The sequence below is a fragment of the Hyaena hyaena genome, unplaced genomic scaffold (assembly GCF_003009895.1).
Source record: "Hyaena hyaena isolate Hyena2069 unplaced genomic scaffold, ASM300989v1 scaffold_277, whole genome shotgun sequence".
NCBI lineage: Eukaryota > Metazoa > Chordata > Mammalia > Carnivora > Hyaenidae > Hyaena > Hyaena hyaena.
In genome coordinates, this window is record NW_024080905.1 from 754,697 (window position 1) to 782,059 (window position 27,363).

Sequence of the window (27,363 nt, forward strand, 5' to 3'; positions counted from 1 at the left end):
GGCTCTGTGCCAACAGCTGAGAGCCTGGAGCCTGCTTCCAATTCTGTGTCTCCTTCTCTCTTTGCCCCCCACCCCTACTCATGCCCTCTCAAAAATAAGAAAATACATACATACAAATACTTCTGATAAATGAAATATTATTGACAAATTTAAGGTAGGCTGCTCTGAATCTGGATTATATAGGCAAAAAGGATTTTTTTAAAACTGTCCATCAATTGATTACATATTAAAAGAAAAATAAGTCAAATTCTCTCTTTGTGATAACAACTCTTTAAATGTCTAAACAATGTCTACTTTTTATGAGTGATTAATATTTATTGTACTAAATAATCTATTAATTTTAAATCATTAAAGTTAATATTTATGATTAAATTTTCTAGTGATGGGTGGAGAGTGGGAGGAGCCAAGCATATTATGGATTTAAAGGTTCTCACCATATCCCAGCTGGGAGAAGATAAAGTCAAATTCCTCGATGGTGTGGATACTGGCTAGATCGCCACCTTCCTTCCTACATGCAGTCAAGGCATCTCTTTGGATCTTCTTCTCCTCTCTGTAAATCTTGTAACAGTGACCTACATATGGCCACCACTGGCTTGGACAGTTAGTGGGCACATCACTTTCTAGAGAGAAAAGAGTTTGGAAAACATTTAAAAGGGAAGATTGTTTTAATTATAACAGAAGTTTCTATCATTCTATATAAAAAAGCAGTTCATAGTTATAAGCAAATAAAGGTAACATTTGTTTTTCATTTTTGGCATGCATATTCACAAAAGATAAAGCAGGTTGTGTTTGCTTTTCGACTACAAACTATATGAATCCATTTTTCATTTTAAAATAAAACTAGGGGTGCCTGGGTGGCTCAGTTGGTTGAGAGTATGACTTTGGCACAAGTCATGATCTCACGATTCGTGGGATCATGCCCCAGGTCAGGCTTTGCGCTGACAGCGCAGAGCCTGCTTTGGGTTCTCTGTCTCCTTCTCTCTCTGCCTCTCCCTCACTCGTGCTCTCTCTCTCTCTCAAAAGTAAACATTAAAAAAATAATAAAATAAAATAAAGCTAAGTGTGAAAATTCTTTTAAAAAAATTGTACCTGCAAAGCCACACAAAAATGCAATAGATTGTCTCATTTTATCATCAGCAAACCTGCACTAAGCATGTTACATAAATGCTCGAGGCACAGAAGATTTGACAGACAATACACTCCTTGAAAGATTTCAGTTTACTGCTATTTTATGAACAGTAGGGAGCCAATCACTGCTCAGAAGAAGGACAATACTCACAAAACAGGCACAAAAAATGTGTTAACGTGGGGAATAGAATGGGTGGGGGCAGAAAGGCCAAGAAGGAACCACAGAGACCCCAACGGCGGCATTTGGCTGCCAGGGCCACTCCCTCTGGCTTGCCCCCCACAAGATGGCACATGATACTCTGGAGATCACAGGGAATTAGATTCAGAACCCTTCAGGCAACACCTGAATTTGCCATGAGTTGTGTGACCTTGGGCAAGTCACATCACGTGAACCAAAGTATCCATATATATAAAAACACTTCCATAATAGTAATACTAATACTAATATTAAACTACCCATCCTCACTGCGTTCTTCTGAACCAGAAAGCATCTGAGATAATGTTCCTATAAACTGCAAATACCACACAATATTATTTAAGTCAACGTGTAATAGTGGTCAATATCCTAATTATTACTACTAATAGTTACGGGCGAATTTCATAAATCTTGGTTTCACGTTGCAGAAAAAATGTACTCTAGTAGTAACGAGCTGGGGAAAGTGAAGGGAAAGATATTTGTAGGCAGAGATCCACATTATTCCTCCTTGTACACCCTAGAACCAGCATGGGGCAGGTGTGATGAGTGGTGGTTGAGAAAAAGAACTGAAGATATATGTGATGCACAGCAGCTTTGCATTACCATTTACAGAAACTCTTTCAAACTGCAATTTAGCAATGCACCTTGCTTAAAGAGGGACTAGATTACCAAATGAAGGTTAATTTGCATATTTGTTTGGTAGTAAATGTTCTCAGAAGTGCTCCCTTAGTAAATGTTCAATACAGTGAATGTTTGCTCTTCAATTCATGAATCCCTTCAAGTCATTTTTCCTTAAAGACTAAGACTGCCACATCTTTGAGTCCAGGATTCTGTTTACAGTAGTCATTTAAGTGAACAGTCACCCACGATGACTGCATTATTGTAACAGGAAAAAATGCACATACTTAAAAATTCTAGCCCCTCAATACAATTGAGATATTGTGCACTGTCATGTTACAAAGGAAGAGAGGAAAGAAGGGAGGGAGGGAGGAATGGAGAGAGAGAGAGAAAGAAAGAAAGAGAGAGAGAGAGGAAGGAAGGAAGGAAGGAAGGAAGGAAGGAAGGAAGGAAGGAAGGAAGGAAGGAAGGAAGGAAGGAAGGAAAACTTAGTATAGCTTTGGAGCCCTCTGGTGGGGTATTTTGATTTTGCTAACTAGGAAAGTGAAAATAATGCAGCCAATACTGAGGACCTCAAAAACTGAACAGAGGACCTTTAAAAATAACTAAAAACATGAAGATTGCCAATGAAAATGAGTGCCATGGGACAGCCACAAAAGATCATCTGCTCCTGTAGAGCGATACTGTCTAACGGAGACATAACGTAAGCCACAAGTGAGTGCCACATATATACCTTTAAATTTGCTAGTAGCCATGTTAAATAAAAGTAAAAAGAGAAATGGGTAAATTTAATGTTACTGATGTATTTTATTTAACCCAGTATATCCCAAATATTATCATTTCAACATATAATCGATATATAAAAAATAAATAATGAGATGTTTTACATTTTTGCATGCTAAGTCTTGAAAGTGCAGTATGTATTTTATGCTCAGAGCAGTTCAGACCAGCCAGGCTTCATGCTCTCAGTTCCCACTGTGGCTCAGTGGCTACCGAACTGGACAATGCAGGTCTAGAGAACCAAGATTCGTGAACAAACAAGCTAGCATTAGAAGGAACAACGAGGTGTGGGGGGGGGGGGGCACCTGGGTGGCTCAGTCAGTTGAGCATCCGACTTCAGCTCAGGTCATGATCTTGCGGTCCATGGGTTCGAGCCCCACATCGGGCTCTGTGCTGACTGCCATCTCAGAGCCTGGAGCCTGTTTCAGATTCTGTGTCTCCCTCTCTCTCTGCCCCTCCCCAGCTCATGCTCTTTCTCTCTGTGTCTCAAGAATAAATAAAAAACATTAAAAAAAAAAAAAAGACCAATGGGGTGCAAGGCAGAACTCCTGCCCAAGAGGGTCACCAATCATGGGCACTGCATCATTTTCACTCTCATATGCTTTTACCAGCCTTGGTTGTTTTGAGCTTATAGATAAGAAAGAACAATTAATCCAGGAAAAATAGAGAAATTCAAAGTGAAGGTGAGGCATAGTAGACAGAAGTAGACAGATAAGAATAATTTACTGAATGCTTGACGGTATGAACAAATTTTCACAGGAAGAACAGGTATTATTATTTCCCTTACAGATGAGGAAGCTACAACTGGGGATTAAGGAACAAGGTCAAGTTCCAGAATTCTGCTTCCTGAAGCAAGGAAGCTATAAAACAACCATTCTCCTTTCCCCCAAAGTGGCAATTCCAATCTTCCGAAGAACTGTATGATCTTTTCCAAGACAAAAGAAGAATCCTATTTCTCCTACAGGAGGAATGGAGGAGATGAAGTACAAGAACGACTGAGGTTAAAATGGTGCCTCTGTAAATATCAAACCCAAGAACCAAATATCATCAAACCCAAGAACCACGACCCTTACTGTACCCATTGGAGATCTCGATCATATGTGTATCTATTAAAATTGCGAACACACCCACTCTCTGATCCAGCAATGCCACTGCTAGGAATAATCACAAGCATGAAATGATACGTGTATAAAGTTAGTTGCTGTGGGATTGTTTATAATAATAAAAAAAGCTGGAAGTAAATTGAAGGTCCAGTAATAGATGGATGATCTCTCTCTGCAATGCAGCCATAGAAACAAAGAGGCTATTAATGTCTAATAAGGAAAGATGTCCAAAATTTTTAAGTGCAAAAAGTAAAGAATGTATGTATCATAGGCTGCTACTTGTATAAAACAGACAAAAATAATTATTAGCATATTTGTTTATATATTTATCAAATACCCAGGTGAGGGTAAATACCCAGAAACAGTTCTTTACCAGGGAGGAGAAATGCATAGAGATGGAAGGAAAATACTATTATTTTCTGCCATTTTGTACCTTTTGATTTTCCAGCCACGCAATGAAATTGATTTTAAAAGTCAAGGAGAAAACTCAAGAATGCCACGCTGTCAGATTTCTGCAAAGAATCCATCCAGCTTTCCAGCCAGCCAGGCAGCCCTTTAGAGCAGTAAGTATCTCTCCGATATCAGCTTGCAATGAAAAAAGTGCAGGTTGTTTGCTTTTTGCTGATTTGAAAAGAGGCTGCATTCTCGCCTTAGTAATTAAATTCTTCGATAAAATTATAAGAGAGAGCATGATGGGATTCTTTTCCCAGAGTCTAGCTGGTATGTAAAATTCAGTTCATACCTTTGGGATGTCTTCTCCCATTTCTGTGAAGACTTCTACTTGAGATGCGAAACTTACACCATTAGAGTTCATGTGGAACCTTAAGTGGTGAGAATATAATAACGTCCCTTTCAGATATGTATTTCCTAGCTTGGGTTCCAGTTTTGTCACATGTGCAAGTTTCATATATCCTCTGAATATCCTTCTCCTCATCTAGAATGTGTGAACGATCATGCCTATCCTACAGAGCTGCTATGAGGACAGAATTCTTATTTCTGTTCTTTTAAAGGCTTGGTGCATGATCCGAGCACTAGAGCACACTCTGGAAATGTTAGCGACCATTACCAGTAACCAAGAAAAAGAGGTTCTGCAGGAATATCATTATGTTTAATCCATAAATTATCAACAAAACCTGCCATTTCACGCAGTTATGTAAGCCATAATTTTCTTCTTTAAATGATAATATTTTATATACTGCAGATCAAATGGACCACTTACCAGAGGGAATCACAAAAGAATTCAGAGTTGTGTTGCCTTTTTTGCAAATATAGCCTAGTTTCTGAACACATTCCAGATTTTCCCATTTAGCATTTTTCCCGGGATTTAATGACACGCAGCTTTTTCCAGGTTCTGTTGATGGACTTCCTGTGGGGAAAAGGAAAAAATCACAGTGGGATTATCATAGGTAATACAAGTAAATAGCCCCCCTAAACTCTCATATCTTCATCCTTGGAATTTAATGGATCTCCATTCTGTCTTCTGCTGTAAATTCATCGATAAATCTTTACTGACTACAGAGCAAAAGAGGTGTTGGGTGTCTATTTCTTTTCTTGTTGTTGGATGATTTCAGTGTCTAAAGTGTTGATTATACAAGTTCACTTCTCTGAAATAACTTTTTTTTCCCACCATATCAACAATAAAGTCTAGACCTTATGATCCTGAACAGTCTTCACACTGGGCTTGTTATATAAAGCACTTGGTTATATAAAGCAGAGAGGTACCTAACAAAATACAAAAGACAGGATGTACCAAAGCAGCCATATGAAAAACTGTGAACACCTCCCAAAAAGCTAAGTAAGGCTAACCATGAGGAGCAAACTAGAGAATTTCTGAATGTGGGAAAACTTTCTTCAATTAGGGAGAGGAGACAGGAGAGGAAGACAGTGAAGAGGAGAAAGACCAGAGAAGGAAAGTTTGGGGAACATCATGACACGAGAAAGGCCAATCGAGTAAACCCAAAACTAAGCTTTCTCAAGATTTTCAACCCAGCCTACTGAAGATTTTTGACTGCTAATCCCTCACTCTGTATCTTACTGAAAACTGATAAAAGAACCAGATAAAGTCAACTTTGGGAAGACAATGTACATATGCAGTGGTACCCACAACTCTCATGCATTTCTGCTTGTAAATATAGGATTTTAAAAACAGGACTCTGAAAACTAGCTCCATCTCACACCTGACTATGGGTAATGAGCCACATTTTATTAATGATGCTGCTTTGTGACCTGTGACATGTATATAATGTGGGCCTGGACCTCACTTTCCCTTCCTGCAAGATGGGAATCATATCACCTGCTCCGCAAAGCTTTTGTCAAATTTTTTTTTAAAACTAGTGGAATAGCACACAAAGGAAATTGTTGTTAGCAATAAGGACTTTGATACAGCAATTAGTTGTCATTAAATGGCTACCACAGTCATGTGTTCTAATTCAGACTTCTACATCATTTGTATAAAACACCCTCACTTCAAATGTGAATGTGTTTTCATCGATGTTTTACTTGGTAAGTATTCAATTGAATGCTTGATCAAATACTGTATGCAATAAAAGCTTCTGATATTCCACATGGTTTCTAATTTTAGTTTGGAGAAACTCTCCTATTATTTCAGAAGGTGATTTAATCTTGCACCTACTACTTCTCAGGAATTTGGTTTACTTCCTTTTCCTTTCTCATTAGTATTCCAATTTCACTCCTCACTTTCACCGAAGTTAACCCCCCTATTTTCTCACTGAACTCTAGGGATGCACGTGGTTAAGTATTACAATAATAACTCCAAAAGTGCATGATAAATAAAGTGACTTGCTCAAAGTATGATAATTAAGCAACAAAGAGTAAATTCTATTTCCTGAAAAAAAAGAAAAAAAGATCATTATCTAATGATCTGATAGAGCCCAACTGCCATTCTCCAATTTAATCGGACATTAATCCTCACCCACAAAACAGACATCTGATATTGCCTTGCAATGTCTGTCCCATATTGTAGGGACAAATAGAGAGGACTCTAGTGACAGTCCTGTAACTATGCATGGAAGGAATGCATTGGAAGTGGAATTTCAGATTTAAAGCAAATCAATTTAAACCAAAATATATCCTCTAAAAATTCCCTTTTGTGTTTCGGCATCGATTCTGAATAATCTCTTACTATTTATTTATTTATTTATTTATTTATTATTTTCAAAGACTTTATTTCCTTTAAATACCATCAGTCAGTAGTACAGAATAGAGTTTAATTTCCTAAGCCAGATGTAAAACCCATTCATTAGCTTTTAAGAAAGAAGTATGACCATATGAAGAAACATATTTCTTGAAGCAGAGCTAGCAAATGAAGATGTGACCCATCCTTTCCCACAACCATGGCAGACATTGGTAATCATTAATTGCACTCTGCTAAAAAATCAAGATTAGTAGGGGTTAGGGGTGGAGGTCAAGGTGGGGAGCATTGAATCAAACTCAACAGAGTTCCTTGGGCAGCTTCTAATAATGGTTGGTATTGGTCAACAAGGTACAAGTTTTTTTTTATCACCTTTGGTCTTTTTGTTTTCTCTAAAGAATTGCTGTATGTATAAAACATATTTGTTATTTAGTCTCCTTTATGTTGTTACCTGTATGTTAAGACAATGTAGACATGTAGTTCAGAGCATTTTCTGTCCTCCAAAAAATCAGAAAGCTGTTGAAGACTTGATCATCACCCAACTGTGTGTGTGTGTGTGTTTTACAATTAAACTACAAATTGCAAACAAAAGTCTAATGCATTATTATGCTAGTATGGAATATCATCATCTGTGGCTGTAATATTATTTTAATCCAATCTATTAGATTAACAATTGGAGAAAATGATGTTAATGTAGACCTTAAGATCATTATGACGATGACAGATATATCGCAAATATCTCAGGGCTCACAATAATGAGAAATTGTCCAGCCCCCAATAATTCATATTTGCTTAAATTCATACTTTGTGTGTCTATAAATAAATACATATGAAATCTTGAATATACTATATAGAATTATACAGTATATATATATCATAAGTATACATTTTATACATAAGCACTTTCAACTGGAACACTGTAAAATTCAAAAATGTGATTTTGAATATAATACCTAGCAAATCAAGGATACTCAGAAAATGTACACTTTCAAAGAATCCTGTATTGATCTGTGTGCTTATCCTCTCAGACAAATCCCTATCCTGGGACACAAGTATACCCTTATGGTTTTAGTATACACAAATCATGTTGGCAGATTTCAAAGCGACTTCAAATTCTTTCCTTTGAACCCTACATGCGAGATCATGAAGATCTCCCTGGTCTCCAGATAAACTGAATTTAGATGAGTCTATCCACAGGCAAGCTGAACCCTACCTGGTAGCCAGTTCAAATATCGGAATGGGCTCCCACCACTCCACTGCCAGCCACTGTTGAAACTCAGGCTATTGAGTCCAATCCAGAGTCCTGAAGTCAAGGAACTGGTTAATCCTATAGAACAAAAGCAAAAACAAAAACAAAACTGACATTTGGAAAAGACAATGAAATCAAATGCACTTAAGCACTTGACTCAAAATGTATTTGAGGGAAGTAATAAAAAACCATGCCTAACATTTCTCCTTTGATTCTCCTAACAACCTGAGGTAAACTACTATTTCCATTGGCTGATAAAGAAACGGAGGGAAGAGTGTAAGATTCTTACTAAGACCTATTAAGATTCCTTCTGAGCTTCTAACTCAGATCTGACCAGGCTTCAACCCCACCATCTTGAAAATGCTGGTGTGAATTTGCTTTTCATTTCTCTATCCTCAAATAATAACATGACTTCATTTTAGAGCACAAGGTTTATTTTGGATAAAATTCAAAGTTTTCTACCATAAAAATGTTTAATAAACAGTTTGATCTATCAGTCTCAGAAATTATTACCCAGTCTTACATTCTAGAACTTATCCTAAGAATTTTATTTCATGACATTTTTAAAAATCACTTTTCATTAAGATTTTGCTTAAATTCTAAGAGTAAAATCTTTGGCTAACATGAATGACTCTTTGCTTATGCACTTCATAAAATCATAATTATATTATTCAAATTCTGTGTCAGGCCTGATACGGAATAAAAAAACAAGCCACAAGGACCTCAGCCCTCCAGAGTCAAACACTCTCATCTGTTACTACCTAAAGGTTTTTAAACTTATTTTTTTTTAATGTTTATTTATTTTTGAGAGACAGAGAGAGACAGAGCATGAGTGGGGGAGGGACGGACAGACACACACACACACACACACACACACACAGAATCTGAACCAGGCTTCAGGCTCTGAGCTGTCAGCACAGAGCCCAACACGGGGTTCAAACTCATCGACTACAAGATCATGACCTGAGCCAAAGTTGGACGCCTAACCGACTGAGCCACCCATACGTAGTGTTTTGTTTTAAACATTTTTAAAACAAATTCTCTGTTCTCTTTTTAGTTGATTGAAGAGTTTATCAAACACAAAACTGTCCTTTGTCTTTCATAAAATACCAAACTTAGGTGAGTATTCTTGTCAAGGTGAGAATTATCACTTACTCTATTCTGAGCCCTGTATTTCTCACAAACTATGATAATGTCTCATGACACTGAAGCCCTGACTCTTTAGTTCTGATGTTACCAAACCGAGCTCTCTCAACGTTGCTACCATTTTCCCTAATTTTTCATTAGCACACATTAGGCACACATTTGTGTCACCAATTCAAATGAATCAAAGTTACAGTGACTCAGTAAATAATCATATCTCACATTTATTACATCCACTTCCATAAAAGTGCAAATGACTGTCTTAGAGGTCATGTGACCTGAGTGTTGCACTCAGTTTACTTCGCATCTGGCAGAGATGTACTTGCAAAGGGAGGTGAAAAATACCCACTTGAGGGTATTGATTATCCTCAAGTTGAGCGTGATTAGGTTGATGGTGATTAGGTGGACTGATGTTTAACAAACAGAACTGAACTCAATCCTGGAGTCAATACTGAAACAGAAACCCTATGGTGGGATTTCTGTAAATAAATAATAAAATAACAATGGGATGAAATTAAATGCTGGAATGTAAAAATCAGTAAAAATTAATTCCGATTTGCTCGTTTTTATCAAGTGTTCTGGAAGAAAAGTTTGAGTTAGCACAGCTCTTACATGTAGGTACTTTATGTACCCTGGGAAGTATCTAGCCCAATTCTTTCATTTTATAGAGGAAAAACCAGAGACACAGACATTGAGATACATGGGGAATGAAGTAGAGGATTAGTGGATCAGGATTGGAACTCAGGGTTCAATGTGGTTTCTCCAGTGGATTTGATTCCTGTTCAAATTAAACTTACCTATGAATTACTACCCTTTCTAGATATATTATGCTTTCTAGATAACTCTCAATGTTAGGGCACCTTTAAATAAACAATGGTGAACTAGACAGATATTTCTGATACACGTCATTCCTTCCCAGCCCACAGCCCATGCCAGAACTCACTCTTGTCACCTGTGAAGACTCAAGTTCTGGTTCTCCAAAGTTGAAATCTTACCCCAAACTAGAAATGTTTACTGTACACTATACCAAGGGGATGACATTATCAAAAAGGGAGTCTTTATATTTCTTTAGTCTTAAATCTCTGGGATGAGCACATCAAGGATGACTGCATTCATTTAAAAAAATAATAATACAGCGATAACAATTTATTCACGTGAAATCAATGTTCTATTCATCTTATCAATGGCTTCCTTTTAGTTTCTTAATTATTTTTACAGATAGTAAAAACATAGTTATTAAAACTATTTTGAGTACAATATTATTGCTTATATAACTTTATTTATGTATATAAATAAAGGATATAACTTTAGGATAAGTTAAAGAAACCAACTAAAAAATAGTGTCCTACCTCATTTATGAAATGGGTAACTTGTAATATGTCAAGAGGAAACACTTGTCTACCAGGCTATGCCTTAAAAATGGTGTCATATGGATACTACATTGTATGTTAATAATTGCTCTGTTAAATACCATTGAGCCCTGAATGATTTTTTTCATAAATTATTTAAAATTGCAGTAACTTGAATAATAATTATCTCTGGACTTGCAGAGGTGGATACTCGAGGAAAGGATGCTGACAGTAGCGTTTCGCAAATATTAAATACAGCTATTTCCCAAAGTCAAATACCCTGATGTTTTAAAAAATTTATTAGTTAAGAAAATACACACTTGTACATTTTCAAAACTATAAATAATTCACTGGCTATAGGAAAAACTAAAGTCGATTTTCATCTGAGACTGCTGAAATTACTATGTTGGGCATACCAAGAAAAGATGATAGGTTCTTAAGGGAATTATCTATTCTCTGACATCCCACATCTGCTGTAGGTACTTGTAGGCTTATTTTGAGAAATTAAATTAATGATTACTTCTCAAAACCAGGGCCTAACACATAACAATTGCCCAATAAATGTAAGCTGTCTTCTTATTATTATTATTACTCTTTGTTGAATCAAACAAGGCACAAAGTGTGATTAGAAACAAAATTCAAATTTTGTGTTAAATATGTCACTTAAAGCAGACAGTCATCATCCACAAATGTCTTTCTCGAATGTGCTGTTCTAATTTCATAGAGGGACCAAGGCTTTGTTAGCATTACAACACAGAGTATCAATTCCGCACACTGAATGTTTCGATTCTTGATTTTTCTGCACAATAGTCTGAAATGGTTATCCACCTGCTTTGGCACTTATTTCTAACAGATGATGTATTCATGTCCAGTGTTACACTTGGCTTTCATCTGCTCTGTATCGGGGTTCAGTTCTTTTTCCAGCCAGCCCTGAAAACAATCAGGGTAAGGAGCCAACTTTCAGTTCCTACATCTTATCTCGGTTCTGTAAATCCTAAACCTACACATGTGTGGCTAGAACTCTGGTTCAGGAATTGAGGATTAAATAGTGTCCCAGCATTTGGGGGGTAGAAACGGAAGTGAGGATATGATGCAATGTGTGTGGATGATGTAAAGAAAGTACCACTGGGCAGAGTGGTTAAACCCTGAGGGCAAAGGGAAATCAGACTTAGTTTATAAAATTTTTTTTTAATGTTTTATTTTTATTTCTAGGAGGGAGAGAGAGACAGACAGACAGCGTGAGCAGGGGAGGGTCAGAGAGAGAGGGAGTCACAGACTGAAACAGGCTCCAGGCTCTGAGCTGGCAGTCAGCACAGAGCCCGACGCGGGGCTCGAACCCACGAACCGCGAGATCCTGACCTAAGCGAAAGTCGGACGCTTAACCGACTAAGCCACCCAGGCGCCCCTAGACTTAGTTTAGACTAAGTTCACTGGACAAGGGAGCTGTTCACAGCTAAATTAGGGTTCTCCTTAGTGCCTCGGGGACCACCAGATCCTTGCTCATTTTGTGAGTAGGACCCATGCAGAGTGAAATGGAAAGATGGTGCCCAGTTCCAACCCAACTATTTTCTGAACAGGAGGCAGTGGGCAAGTGTCAAGCTTCTCCCGTCTAGTCTGCTATTTCATCTATAAAGCGGAGACAATAATATTCATTTAGGAGGTAGGCATGAGCTTTAGAAAGAAAGCCCAGCACCCGGAATACAGCATCTGCTCAATAAATGGCAGCTCACTGGATGTGAGACTCATAGAAATGACGTAGACATTTAAAAAAATTATATTTACTGCTCACAATCCTTGCATAGAATAAACCTTATTTAAGAGTCTATTTTTTTTTATTTTTTAATGTTTTTATTTATTTTTGAGAGAGAGAGAGACAGCATCAGCAGGGGAGGGTCAGAGAGAGAGGGAGACACAGAATCCGAAGACAGGCTCCAGACTCTGAGCTGTCAGCACAGACCCTGATGCGGGGCTCAAACCCACGAACTGTGATATCATGACCTGAGCCGAAGTCAGGCTTAACCGACTGAGCCACCCAGGTGTCCCAAAAGTCTCACTATCTAAAAAGAGTATAACTATTTGTGGGTATTTTTTTTTAGTGGCCTATTTCCCCCAATAGATCATAGTCCTTCACTCACACCATTATTTTCTAGATTCTTCCCCCAATACATTCCAATAAATCCTGAATATCATGAATATCTTCCCTCCCAAGCACAAAATTGTGTTTTATTTTATGAATTCCCCTTCAGGCTTTTTTTCCCTCCTGAATGCATGATATTTTTGACTTAAAGGAAAGCAGAAAATACTCCAAACTTCATTAAAGAAATCACTCTTATCCAGATTTCAGTTAAAATTTGCTGACTACAATTCCGGAGGCTTGGATAAGATTCAAATAAGTATCTGAGGTGACCTGAGCCTCTGAATCTCTTCGGGCTTGTTGGCTGTCCTGGGGGACACAGTAATAGCGCTGGCTGATTAGGAAAGCATTTCTGGCAGAGCTGCTCTGCAGGCATCAGGGCATCACCCCTTCCCTCTAGGCAGCTGGTGAAGGCAGTGAAAAAGTAACCTGTGCTCAGTTCCTTAGCTTCCAGAAAGCCAGAAATCCGGTAAAACTCAGAAGAGCCCAGATAATACAACCCACAGAATCCCTTAAAAAAAAGAAAAGCCAATTGAAACAATTTCCATTTCTTTTTGAAGTTTTTATTTTAATTCCAGAATACCTCACCCAGGTTTCCTCACAAGTGTTCTCCTTAATCTCATAGCCTATTTCACCCATCCCCCACCTGCCTCCCCTCTGGTGACCATCAGTGTATTTTCTACAGTTATGAGTCTCTTTCTTGGGCGCATGCTCTCTCTCTCTCTCTCTCTTTTTCCCCTTTGCTCTTTAGTTTGTTTCTTAGCTTCCACATACGAGTGAAATCATATGGTATTTGTCTTTCGTTGACTGGTTTAGAAACCTTTTCAACTTTGAGAGACTTCTGTCACCCACGCCAGCAGACACAGATAGCACCAGGGTTGTCTTAAATCATCCCTCCTCGTCCTTGATCATCTACATGAAATTAGTTTTGTCTCTTTCTGTGCTTTCTGTCCTTATTGATATACATGGTTGTAAACATTAGTCACTCCGACACAACACCCCAACACTACAAAGGCCCCCCCAGACTACACAAAACAGAACCATTGAGCAGTCTGAGGCATGATTCCTTCCCTGAGCTTATGAATACACAGTGTGGTCAGATTATTTTTCTCTTGTCAGTCTCACTTATAAGCCCCAGGATCAGCTGGATGGCTGAGAATATGCTGATTCTTGGCCCCTGTACCTACTGATCTAGCATCTCTGGAATTTGTGCTCACACGGCTTTATTTTAACAAAGTTCCCTGGTGATTAATAAGCAACTTCACATTTACGAACCACTGCACTGTCTCTGCCATAAGCTGCCTGGCTGTCTAAGCACGAGGCTGGATTTCTAGATAATTATTTTCATTGTGCTACACCGTCATTTGTCGGTCAGCAGACATTCATTGAGACTCCCTTCCTTGGAAGGTTCTGTGTGAATCTCTTGGGGGGTTGGGAGGCATAAATACTCATGAGACATTCCTCATTTTCAGCCATTTGCTGTTATTATCCTTTCTCCACATAGCCTTCAGTTTGCTTTCTTCGTGGCACTTAAATGTCACATGTATTTATCTGTTTGTTTTCTTGTTTATTTCTGTTCTGCCCACTGGACTTTAAGCTCCATGTAGACAGGACATGACTGGCTTTGATCACCACTGTGTCCCTATAACCTAGCATAATACCTCACACACAGGTACCAGCCACCTTGTTGAAAGATGAATGAAAAATAACAAATAAATGTATTTCTAGTCTTGTAGGGGAAGTACGACATGTATGTAAGTAGCTATTATAAAAGCAGTAAAAGCAGGGGCACCTGGGTGGCTCAGTCGGTCAAGCATCTGACTCTTGGTATGGGCTCAGGTCATGATCTTACAGTTCACAGGTTCGAGCCCCACATCGGGCTCTGTATGACAGCTTGGAGCCTGGAGCCTTCTTCAGATTCTGTGTCTTCCTCTCTCTCTGCCCCTCCCCATGCTTGTGCTCTGTCTGTCTCTCTCTCTCAAAAATAAACATTAAATTTTTTTTAATAAATAAGTCAAAGCACTAAACAAAGAAGAGAAATCTAGACGGAAATGGATAAGATTGCATTTCAGCTGTGTAAAATTTTGGCAATCCCAGGTACAAGAAATGGCATGAGATTTGAAGATGTGGTGGTGAGAAAGTATGAGATAAAGATGAGAAACCCAAAAGCCTTCTGTCAAGACTGCAAAATGCATCTGTCAGGGGGCAGATGACGGCCTCTGAATGCCAGGGAAAGATGTTTTGTTAATTACTTGATAGGAAATAAGAAGCCACTTAGGGCTTTTTGAGCACGGGGGTCATAGGCTCAGAGATACATTAATCTGGTAGCAGTGTCAGGGGGACCTGGAGGGAGGAGATCTGGAACAGGGGATCAAGGATGCTTTTCCTCCCCACTCGTTTCTGCTCCTAATCTCTCCATTCCCCAGGTGTGGATTTCAGAAGCAAACACAAATACTTTCAAGCAAACATTAGCTCTTTTCATCTTCATAATCCTACAAGAACAAATGCTTCCAAAGCAAACACACTGTGGAAAGAATGCCAATAAGGCCTGAAAACCAGTACGGTCTGGGAGTGTGAGAGACAGGAAGCAAAAAGGACGTGGAGTTTCAGAGCCACCCTTGACCTGTCCAGCTTGTGGCAGGAGCGCTTGCTTCATTTTACCTTTTGAATGCCATGATGCAGACAGACAACCTTTGGCTTCAAAGGTTGGACCTGGGGCTTTTGACCAGCTTGGTACCCCTGCTGTGTCCAAGAATCCCCTAGTGATGGAGACGTCTTCTACTCTGAGCCCAGCCCAACTCTCGGAATCCTTTTCAACCCACGTTCTAGAGAGACTGTCACAATGGATGGGGGAGAGTTGGCTGATAAGACACAAGCCATTTGCCAACCCGGGGCCAATGTTTCAGACGCTGGGATGGAACCTGCCTGGGACTGACTCTATCATGATGTCTGTCTATAATCCCCTGTGCCGATGGCTCTTAGGCTAACCTGGAGAGAAATAAAACCATCCTGACCTTACTTACAACTTCCTTTTCTTTTACTGTCCTTACCTGTCAGGTATGTTTGCTCATGGATTTCCGTGATACTCAAGAGCTCGGCATTTTGTTGTTGGCAACTTCTCCTCGCCTGATGCCAAGTTAGAGCCGATTTGGAGTTTATCTGGTAGGAGATGCTAGTCAGCGGGTCTTTGTTCCATAAGCTTTCACTGCCCTCAACTGTAAAAGAATCAAATGGAATTGGCTGCATTAGGCACAGAAAAGACTTTTGGGGAACAATATTGAGCATTATTGCCTGAAGCTTCTTTCTTTCCTTTCCCTTATTTTTAAAGTGCCTATGAAATTTTCCTCACTCCTTTAGTGAAGAGGGGAGTTTCCAAAAAACTGACCACATCCATTCTTTTCCTATGCCTAAGAGAGGAAAGAGAGGCATCATCTCCCTGTTTTTCCATCCAGAGGTTTGGGATCAGGTGAGTTGGGATCAGGTGAGTTGCAAACAAGCAAGAATACAGATGCCGGCTCAACTCTTTAGTCTAGAAAAAAATACAAGGAAAAGAGAAAATATGTCTTCTCGCAGCAAGTGAATATTCAGCCTGCACATTCTAGTTGGTCTTTTTAGACCAAAGTCATAGGCATTAGAAGGTAAAGTCATGGACTTTGGGCCAGGCTGCCCTGGGCCTTCATTCAGGCCATGTCAACTCACTAGTGATTTGTCCTTAAATTATAAACCTCTGAAATCTCATTTTTCCATCTCTAGGAGATTTTAAATCTAGGTAGCACCAGGCAATAATAGAGGCTGATTGTTAGTTTTTCTTCCTTCAGAGTAAAAAATAATTCTTTTAGCTTATTTTTCCTTTGTCATTTTATGATTCCCAATATGCTCTATAAACTCTGTTGTACCTTATGAAAGGTCAATAGTGTAGATAAATATTATTTATAGTGTGCTACATATAAGATGTTGGAGGGATTAGTCAACAAATGAAATATTTTTTGTGCTCTGCGTTATGAAATTTTCCCTCTTCTCTTTTTAATAATATAAACTTCTACCTACAAATCATAGGTGGTAAGAATTTCTTCACTTGTCTGTAAGAAAGAGAAGGAATTGTGTAACTTTTCAAATTTTCTAAGAAGTGTTCAACCTGTCAGGATGTTGGCCAGTTTCCAATAAGCATGTAGTCTGTGCTGCCATGAAGCTTCATATGTGACAAGGAAGTGGCCTTTTTTATCCACGTACCACAGAGTATGATATGAAACTTGTGGTTCCATTGCACACCAAAGAGGAAGAAAAATAAATCAAAATTCCATTCAGGCAACAACACAGAAACTTCTAAGAAGTATTCACTATAAAATTATTATATATTTATATAAAAATAAATTTGAGGGGCCCCTGGTTGCCTCAGTTGGTTGAGTGTCTGACTCTTGATTTTGACTCAGGTCATGATCTTGCCATTTATAGGATTGAGCCCTGCATTGGACTCTGTGCTGACAGTATAGCACATTCTCGGGATTCTCTGTCCTTCTCTCTCTCAAAACAATTAATAAATAAACTTTAAAAAATATATACAAAATAAAATACATTTGAATTGGTAATGTTAAATTTAAATGATCATGAGCTGAGACCTTACTAGTTCCATATCCAAATGGATTCTTGTCCATGGGAGTGAGACCATTCAAATCAGACTGGTTTGAAGTTCATTTGAAGATGGAGAGGTTTTAAATACATATTTTTAGAAATGTGGAGATCTGATATGGTAGAGAATGTGAGACATTAAAAGAAAGGAGGGATTATTTTCATGTCTGGGGATATACATGATCATAGAAGGGAAAGCAATATGACTCTTCATTTTTTAAAAAAGTGTATTTGGCTCTTGAGATCAAGGAATTGCAATCTATTTCTCACTGAAGGTATAGGTTTGCTGACTGTACATCTCCCCTAATGTTCAAATTCCCACAGTTAACCAGCCCAACCGATGCGGCAAGCTAAAGATGCAAGCTATGGAGAATCCAGAGGAAGGGTCTTTTCCTTTTCCGGTACTTTAAAATAGATGTCTGAACCGAAGGGAAACACTATAATAAACAGTGCAAAGGACAATGAAAAGCACATATGAAAGTGTCACTAGGTCAATAACCGGTACCTCATCTTCCTGTATTAAACCTGCTAGTTTGAGGCTAACGTAAAATACAATGGTCTTTGGAAAGGAACCCAAAGCAAGGAAAATGAAGTAGACTGGGAAATTGCAAAGCCCTTTAAGAAAGGCATGGGATGTATAAAATGTGCTTTAAATTTTGAATCCATGTTGAAATCAAACAATTTATTTCCTATAGCTATCTTATTTTTACATTTAACAAGAAAAAATATATATACATGGATTTTGACGACATAAATTACAAGTATTCAAGAGAATACTCAGGGCACCCATCCAACACACATCTATCCCAAGGCTGTGAGGTGTTTGTGTGGGTTTTTGTGTGTGATTTGTGACTAACCATTTGTCTTCCATTTAATGACTGATTAAGTCATACTCCTTCATCAATGCCACTTAAGTCCAAGATGCTATAGTTAGGCCTATGGAAATTGCATTCCAAGAAACTCCATGATAACAGATTTAGAAAATACCATTCCTACTAAAGTAAAGCTGAAAGACACCCCTCACCTTTGGAAAACAAGTATTGCTTTATCTTAGGCAAAAAATAGCTGGATTCAGACAAAAACACTTCTAATACAGAGATCAGACATCTAGAAATCTTTCGTGGGAATCAGACCTCTAAAATTATCCTAAGAGACGTGAGTACAATTACTTCCCCCAGGAACGGGAGAGCAGTGTCACTGTGAATGGGAAGCCTGTGAGTTTTTGTTGATATTCACCTAGAACAGAGGGATAGCACCCAGGAGAGATAAAGAAATATGGTTCTTGGAATTCTGGCCTTAATTTGAAAAACTACAATATTTTTGTGGATTATTTCACAATATTGCTCAGAATAATGTGACTGTTGGGTGGGAGGCACGGTCCCAAAGCTTCAGCTGTAGCAACGCTATTGCAGTTGAGGTGGGCTCACAGCCAGGCCAGATGGCGCGTGCACCCGGATTCTATCCCTGATCCCACCCCTGTGCAGGCCAGCAGGAGAGATTGTTCTGGGCAACAGCATAGAATGGGAGCTGCTGCAAACCAGAGAGTCTGAAGGAGCAAGGGGGTCAGGGAGTAAGAGATTTAGGGAATGGAAGAGGAAGGGGGTAGCTAGCAGCAGGTAGAAGATGTGGGGTAAAAGGAAAAGTGAAGCAAAGAACCCCACCCTTGTCTCCTTCTTCACCCCAGCCCTGCCTCCCCACGCTGATGCTCTCCTCCATCTCCCCTAGACCTGCTACACTGTTTCTTTACAGCTTCTCAAGTATGGAGAGAATCCTAAGAACTCTTACGTTCTGGTCACTCCCATGGATACCATGCCAAGACACTTGTTTTTGTATTCCTGCAATAATACTTATATTTTCATTTTAAAAATCCTTTGAGCATAAAAATAAGCCTCTTCCATTTGATTCAGAGCTATGTTAAATTAAATGATACTCTTTTTAAATGAAGTTAAATTTACTGTCATTACTATCACTTTCACAGAAAAGAGACACAAAAGTCAGGAAGCCCTCACCTCTCTCTCTCTCTCCATCAAACCACATGCTCATGGCATTGTTTAAGCTTATTTTTGATCTGAAGGTTAATAAGGCAGAGCAGTATTAAGTATACATTACATCGTCTATAGGACAATTTGCCCTAAAGTCTTAACAAATAACTTCCAGGAACAGGAGGTGAAGGGAAGAAACAGTTGGTGGGAATAAAGATCCCATGTGATGCCGCCCAGGGCTGAGGGTCAGAAGACCTGCGTTCCGGTCTTCAGCAGATATGGATCACTTTCTCCATTATAAAATGGGGACAATGACGTCTGTACAGGGTTGTGGTGGAGTGTGACAAGATAATAACAGGGAAATTGCTTTGGAAGGGAAAACATTCAACAAAGTGAGGACTGATGGGTGTGGGGGTGGGGAGAGATGGGCATGGAGGAGGGCACTTGTGGGGATGAGCACTGGGTGTTATATGGAAACCAACTTGACAATAAACTATTTGTAAAAAATAAATAAATAAAACATTAAATAAATAAATAAATTTCTTACACACACACACACACACACACACACACAAAAGGAAGGGAAAACATTCTCAACAAGCACAACATCAGCTCGTTATGTCGCCGCGTTAAAACGTGCCAAATTTTCTTGATGGGAGCATTACTTACATTTCAATGGACAATATCCAAAGAGCTTGTCTGTATCGTAGTCTGGGGTGGTCCCACACCAGAGCCATCCATCTGATCGCCCAGCACTGGTACAATCTGCATACCACTTGTTTTCAAACTTGAATGGAAATGCGCAAGTTGCTCCATTGGCATTGCCCAGCAGCGTGTACATGTCTAGAAGAGACAGAATGACTTGCACTTAGAATGTCAGTCCGTCTTCTGAATGTGGACTTTCCAATGAGAAGGATGCCGAAAGAAGATCCCCTTTGATGTCCCCACACAGGGAATTTCTTTCTATTTCCCTTCCGTCTCTACCCCAGCTTCTTGCTGAGTATGCACAGCAAACTCTAATAGGAACAGCTCTAGGACCACTTCATTGCTGCTCTTTTAGGACAGATTTTCCTCTTTCCCCATGTGAGGCAAAAGTAGTCAGCTGTACTGACACCTACTTGGACTTCTGCATTCCCTCCAAAACAGAGAAGAGGCCATCCTTCCTCTTGCTTGGAATCACAGAATTATTGAATCTCTCGATTAAAAAAGAATCTTATAACTGTGTAACTCAAACGCACAGTCAAAACTTAAATGCCACCCTACGACTTCCTGTCAGGCCAGCCTCCCCGGGAGTCCCTGAACAATGACTATGAGAAAGGGTTGGAATTTGGGCATAACTCTCTAATCCCCATCGCGGAAAGAAAGCACTCCGAACCATTTACGATCAGTATTTGCTTTCTTAAAACTGAATTCAAACACAACGTAATGGGAAGTTCTGGGTTTACCTAGAAAAGAAAACGGAAATAAACACAAATTCAATGTTGATTATGGTTTGGCTTACACCAAAGGATTCAAGAAGCTTATATCTCCATTGACAACCACTCCATGCCCCTCGTTACATGCTCTAATCTGTTTAATGTCTCTATCTTTCTACAGACACCTTTTGGGGAAATAACAACCTTCTATAGCGACGTATTCAGCCTTTTGCCACCAGCTGTTATTCAGAATTTGTCCTAGATGAAAATACTCCTTCCTTAATTGAGTTCTATAGATTCTATGCCTTTAAGCAGTTCTTCAAAGACATCTCAGGGCACCTTGGTGGCTCAGTTGGCTAAGCATCTGACTATTGATTAGGTCATGATCGCACAGTTTGTGGGTTCAAGTCCTGCTTCAGGCTCTGTACTGACAGCATGGAACCTGCTCGGGATTCTCTCTCCTTCCCTCCCTCTATCTCTGCCCCTCCCCTGCTGATTCTCTCCTCTCTCCCTCTCTCTCTCAATAAATAAACTTAAAAAAAGATATCTCAAAATTCACTTAGACAATATAAAGTTTGTAAAACATATAGCACAATACCTAACATATCTTAAAATCATGATGCATGTAAGTTCCTTTCCCTCTTTCCTTTCCCCTGACTCACTGTACTTATCCAGTCCTTCTGACAAAGCTAGGTTTATTTTCATTTAACTCAAAATTACTTTTTTGCTGATTATCTAGTAGTTAGGCACTGCAAAATGCACTTCTGGCTTTTGTGCCATTAAGTTCCAGGACCAGGTTTCCAAATCATTTCTCGTATAGGGAACATGCTAGATTTAGATACAATTATGCCACTCTTAACCACTGGAGTTCCTGTTCCTTCATATGAAGAAAATCTCTTGAGACTACCTCAGGAATGGTTGAACCGTTCATTAAATTGGCCAAGAAATTGTCAGTACTGGATGTGGAGATCAGTCAGAAATTGACTTTTCAAGACTAGCCAGTTGTATTTAAGAATGCCCTGATGCAGCCAAAAGAACCACATTCTAGTCCAGCCACCTTTCACTGGCAAGCCATGTTATGGTGGTCAATGTTTCTTCCACTGTGGTCCAAACTCCCACACAACACTTTGATTCTTCTAAGTCTGTAATTCTGATTCTGTTATTAAAAGTAATTCCTGACCTCGGCGAGTTGTCTCCCCCAAGTTTTCTTTAGAGAGATGGGCTCTACCTATACCCCCTCTCTGCCTTGTCTTCAGATCGTAGGTATACTCCTGTGAGTCCATCCCAAGATCATTCTGAAAGGCTAGATCTCCCAGAAGGAAGATCCTAAGTATTCAGGGAGAATTGGAAAGCAGACAGTGTGGTCTATGGACCACCTTCATCCAAGCACTCAGGTGTTCATAAAAGTAATTCAATAGATTCTTAGATATTTCCCCTCATGTGCTAATTTAGAGTCTGGGTAGGTGGGGAACCTTGTTATCTTCACTTGTAACAAGCTTCCTGGTGATTCTTAAGCATATTTAAAGTTTGAGACCTGCTATCCTAAACCCTATGCATATTTTTCTCAAACTGAGCTGAAGACAAAGGGTGGTGGTGGGTAATGGGCAGGTCTATGTAATCTCAGTGATGTATTTTTAAATAAGATAAGAAGTCCCATGTCTCAGCACCAATCTTCCGTGTTTGGAACCCCTCAGTTAGGACTCTTGTCTGGTCTGTGGAATTTGACTCAGTCAACTTTGGTTCACTCTTGCCTGGCTGTAGTTTTCATTCAAGTTTCTCCTGAAATGTTATCTCCCTTAGAACTTCTAAACCTTCAGTATGTTCACTCAAGCCTCAGAAGAGTCTCTTTCTGAGCCCTTGTTCTCATTTTTCTTCAATGTCTACTCTCCCTCTTCTTTATAAAGAAAGAAAATGGATGGGGCGCCTGGGTGGCTCAGTTGGTTAAGCGTCCAACTTCAGCTCAGGTCATGATCTGATAGTTCCTGTGTTCGAACCCCGTGTCGAGCTCTGTACTGACAGCTCAGAGCCTGGAGCCTTTCTGTCTCTCTCTCTCTCTGTCTCTGTCTCTCTCTGCCCCTCCCCTTTAAAAATAAATAAACATTAAAAAAATGTTTTTAAGTAGGAAAATGGAAAGTTGAAATATTATGGCCTCACAAAGACTGAACTCCTGAGCTCTGATTAGCTATGATAACCAGGTTCAAGCAATCTTTGCAGCCCCAGTAACATAGTAATTTTGGAAACAGGTAATCTCTTATCCCCGAAGGCAGGCTCTTCCTCTGACCTTGAGGCTGTTGTAGATAACACTCCCAAATAATCAAGTGTCCAAACCTGGAATGTGGTGATAACATCATCTGACTCCAGAAGACTTTGTAAACGGCTTCAAGTTCTGCTTTATCTTTGTTTTTTTGTTTCTCTGCAACCACCAGAGAATGAAATTTGGCCAAGATCACAGAACGCGAAATACTCTGATTTTATTGAACCTTCAAGAGCTTAAGGAACCAACCTCATAAAAAAGCCTTTTCTGTCCCACATGCGACACCACTTTCTAAAATAGCTAACTAAATATGTCGTATGTCAATGTACAAGCCAATTCCTCAGCTTTTTTAATCTTTCGATTACCATAGCCTTTTACTACCCTACCTGTAAAGTGCCAAAGAAACATTCAGAAACCTAAAAGGTCAAGGAATGCCAAGATTTCATTTCAGGCAATCTGACTTGGTAAAGAATGTTCTTCCGTGGATCATTTCTCCAAGGATAACTTAAACCAAAGTATAAGAAATGTGTGGTTAAATTCATTTATCACTGGAACCATATAATGTCACACAGGAGGCTTTGGGTCAAAGATTATAGTGAAAATAAACTTCTAAAAACTGTAATCTATCATTTAAAAAAAAAAACCTTAGCCAATTAAAAAACAAATAGCACAGTCCTTCCATTAATTATAAACCACTAAAGTATCATTCCGGACTTTTTACCATATTTATCCACTGTCATGTTCCCATAAAACACAGAATAGTTCAAAACACAAACATCAATTAATAATTCTACCACAAACTAGACAAGAATATGCCTATTTTCTTCAATTAGGTTCCAACAAAGAAGATGAGAAAAATGTGACAGAAAGAAGGCAAGCCAATCCGTAATTCTTACCTTCGTAACCCCTGGCGCATAAATCATCTGTGGATCCATAGATTTTCCATCGGCTCCACAAGCCAGAGCCCTTGTAAAGCATAATATTCTTCTCTTGTTTGTTGCCATAGTTAAAAAATAAATCTTCTCCCTTGATACCCAAAAGCGTGTCATTTTTGCACTCCCATTTCTGAAATTCACTCCTCGGATCACAGGCATACAGAGTGACAGCAACCCAGTCTGTCTTTGATGGGACCCCCAGACATAACTTAAATGCCACACTCATAATCCGGGAATCAGACACCCATCGGAACTTCTGCGCTTCGTTGTCCTGATTGCAAATGGCTGTTTGGACCGCACTGGGACTTACTACTTCCACGCAGCGCTTGTGGTCTTCATTATATATTAAAAATTGCCTTGTGTCTGCTTAAAAAAAAGAAGAAGAAAGAAAAGATGCTTAAGTGGATGCATGTGAAAGAATATTTTAGGTCAAAATTCCCAATGTCTCCTCCATAAAACTGATCGCAGGAGAAGGGGTGATATGGATTCTGCTTGAGACAGCTCAGCTCTCTTGTGGGGGAGGGGGGGTCCTCCTTCAAGGGGGTCCTTGAAGCTAGAGAGAGAGAGAGAGAGAGAGAGATGGGAGTGGGGGGACAGTCCCATGCCCCCAGCAATCGACTGGAAATCCTCAAGACAACGGTTTTCACTATGGGGAGCACTGCAAAAAGGCCTGCCTTAAATGCACATAAATGGTAGTGCAGTAAACATAAAACGTAGATAACAGAGAAACAAATAATACCCATCTAAGAAAAGAAAAATTAGATATGAATACAATAAGCTATAAAATTAAGTGCATGGGTACCCTGGAATAGAATTTTGAAGTCTGATTCATCGCTACTCTGTTCAAGATAGAGGAAACTCTAATCATTTGAATTATAACATTAGGGAGGTTCATTGAAACTTAGTAACTGATTTTATTTTAGGAAGTTTTTGCCTTTATATCCAGCAAATTTTTGAACAAAGCACTTTCTGGAGAGCCCTACTCGAGAAGACCTTTGTTTTATTTTGTTTTGTTTTCTCTTGCAACAATAGGGAGCTTAGAGATCTAGCAACCAGAGGTGAGTTAGTCTCTATTATACAGTTTTAACTTGCATTTTATTCGCATACTCAAGGCGGCCTTTGTATAAAAAAAGATACAAAAATATACCTGTGACAGTATCAATGTAACTGTCAAGTTAGCAGTAAAAGTTAAATAGATGTAAGTTTTTATATCATTCAAGGTAATATTTATGAGGATAACTGCATATAACGGTGTTGTTCTATACTTGTAGTTTGGGGCTGATGATTGAAATTAGTATGTGTAGATGTTTTATACTTATAGTACAGAGCTGCTAGCTGACAAAACTGAACTTCCTCTTGCCAAAAAAAAAAAAAAGAAGAAGAAGACAAAGAAAAAGAAAACAAAAAAAGGGTCTGGTAAGCATCTTTTCCCCCTTACATCAAAACTGAATTCAGGTAAAGGGTTTTCTTTTTTGTTTATCTTTTTAATAATAGACAAACGGAAAGAAGTGACTTTTCGTTTTACGACCGAAGTATCAAACCCTACTTCTGAAGTGTTACTAAATTCCTCCTACTTAAGTGTTCTTTCAAAATGAGCCAGTTAGTATTGCAGATGTTTGAGGGTCTGACCAAATTAGCTCATTATTTTTAATCAAACTGTTTGTGAAATATAGCAGAGTAATAAAAGTACCACTAGCAGAGTCCTCCGCAGTTTACAAAACATTTTCACAAGCCATATTCTATTTACTGTCCTCAACCCCCCTGGGGGGTTAGAGCCACTTACATTCTGAGGTCTGTTCTTGGACCATCAACTTAGGGCTTACAATGGACGTTTGCCTTAAAAGATTCTTTTCGCTGCCGCCCTCCCGTATCTGCTCTGGTCCCGCACTTGTGAGAGGCCTCCTCCCTCTAATCCGTCTGGGTTCCTAATTTGGTGCCACTGTGAACCTTAGCCGGGGTTCCTTGGCTGGGTTTCTCATTTCTGCTGGTTTGATTTCTTGGAACTGGGACTCAATAGAGTGTCTCAGTTCAGAACACCTGCTTCTGCCAGCTTCTCCGGAGTTGACATCTGTCAATGGAACTCGCGATGCCCAAACCACAGCCCCTCCCATCCAGCCGAACTCCTTCCCAGAATCGACCTCATCTAATCGCTGCCCGTGTCCTTGTGTGACAAGGCGAGGAATTTTCTGCATTGCCAAGAAAATGAAAATACTCATAATACGGTGTTTTGTTCACGGTAAAGCACAGGAGATAGGAAGACAAAAGGTTTAAACATCAGTCCCTATGATAATTTACCATATCCGGATGTAAATCTAGGCTCCTCTAATTGAAAATGGTGACAAAGTCTGGGGGCGCGTGGGCAGCTCAGTCGGTTGGACATCCGACTTCGACTCAGGTCATGATCTCAGGGCTTGTGGGTTCAAGCCCCATGTCAGGCTCTGAGCTGTCAGCACAGCTGACACTGCTTTGGATTCTGTGTCTCCCTTTCTCTCTACCCCTCCCTTGCTCATGCTCTGTCTCTCTCTCTCTCTCTTAAAAATAAATAATACTTAAAAAATTTTTTAATAAAAAAATAAAATGGTAATGGAAGTCTGAAAATTCTATCATATAGATCTGTGAGCTCAACTCTAACCCCTTTACCTTTGTGTTTTCTATCTCACCTGTTGTTTTCCTATCTTGACATATCTTCCACTCTTCAGACAGTTTTGCTGAGTAACATCTATCTCATCAACAATATCTTCCACCTCATATTTCAGCATTATAGAACAGCCAGCATTTATTAGCCACCTAAATTCAGTCACCCAGCCAGCTTTTAACAGCCATTTAAGGCGCTTGAACATCTTTATGCACAGATGGTGTTCTTCTTTCAGAGGTTTTTATTTGACTTTTATTTTATGTCATTAATTTTTATCTGTGGGTCCATCTTAATTTTTCTCTACATATGGCGGCATTGAATGAGCAAACATCCAATCTTCTGTTTTTCATTAATGGCACCATCTTCCATTTATATCTATAAGCCGAAAACCTAGGACTCACCATCAATTATAAGAATCTCTTGGCTCTACCCAAAAATATACTGTGATAGGTAATTTTATGTGTCAGCTTGGCTAGGTCACAGAGCCTAGAAGTTTGTTCAAACACCAGTCTGGGCGTTGCTGTGAAAGTTTGTTTGCTGGATTGATAAGAATAACATGTGAATCAGTAAAGTAGATTACCCTCCAAACTGTAGGTGGGTCTCTTTCAGTCAGTCGAAAAGCTTTAGAGATAACAGACTGAGGTCCCTGAAGAAGAAACAATTCT

The 27,363-nt window shown here is 39.2% G+C and overlaps 1 protein-coding gene across 1 annotated transcript in view; it reads right to left on the reverse strand.

Moving 5' to 3' along the window:
• MRC1 (mannose receptor C-type 1) overlaps positions 1-27,363 on the reverse strand; it is a 106,475-nt gene that overhangs the window by 67,947 nt on the left and 11,165 nt on the right. Inside the window, exons 2-7 of the mRNA XM_039245891.1 lie at positions 24,025-24,429; positions 20,129-20,302; positions 15,902-16,066; positions 8,190-8,303; positions 5,045-5,191; positions 435-620 (exon numbers count right to left, since the gene is read on the reverse strand). Coding sequence (XP_039101822.1) covers positions 435-620; positions 5,045-5,191; positions 8,190-8,303; positions 15,902-16,066; positions 20,129-20,302; positions 24,025-24,429 — 1,191 coding nt within the window. The remainder of the gene's footprint in view (positions 1-434; positions 621-5,044; positions 5,192-8,189; positions 8,304-15,901; positions 16,067-20,128; positions 20,303-24,024; positions 24,430-27,363) is intronic.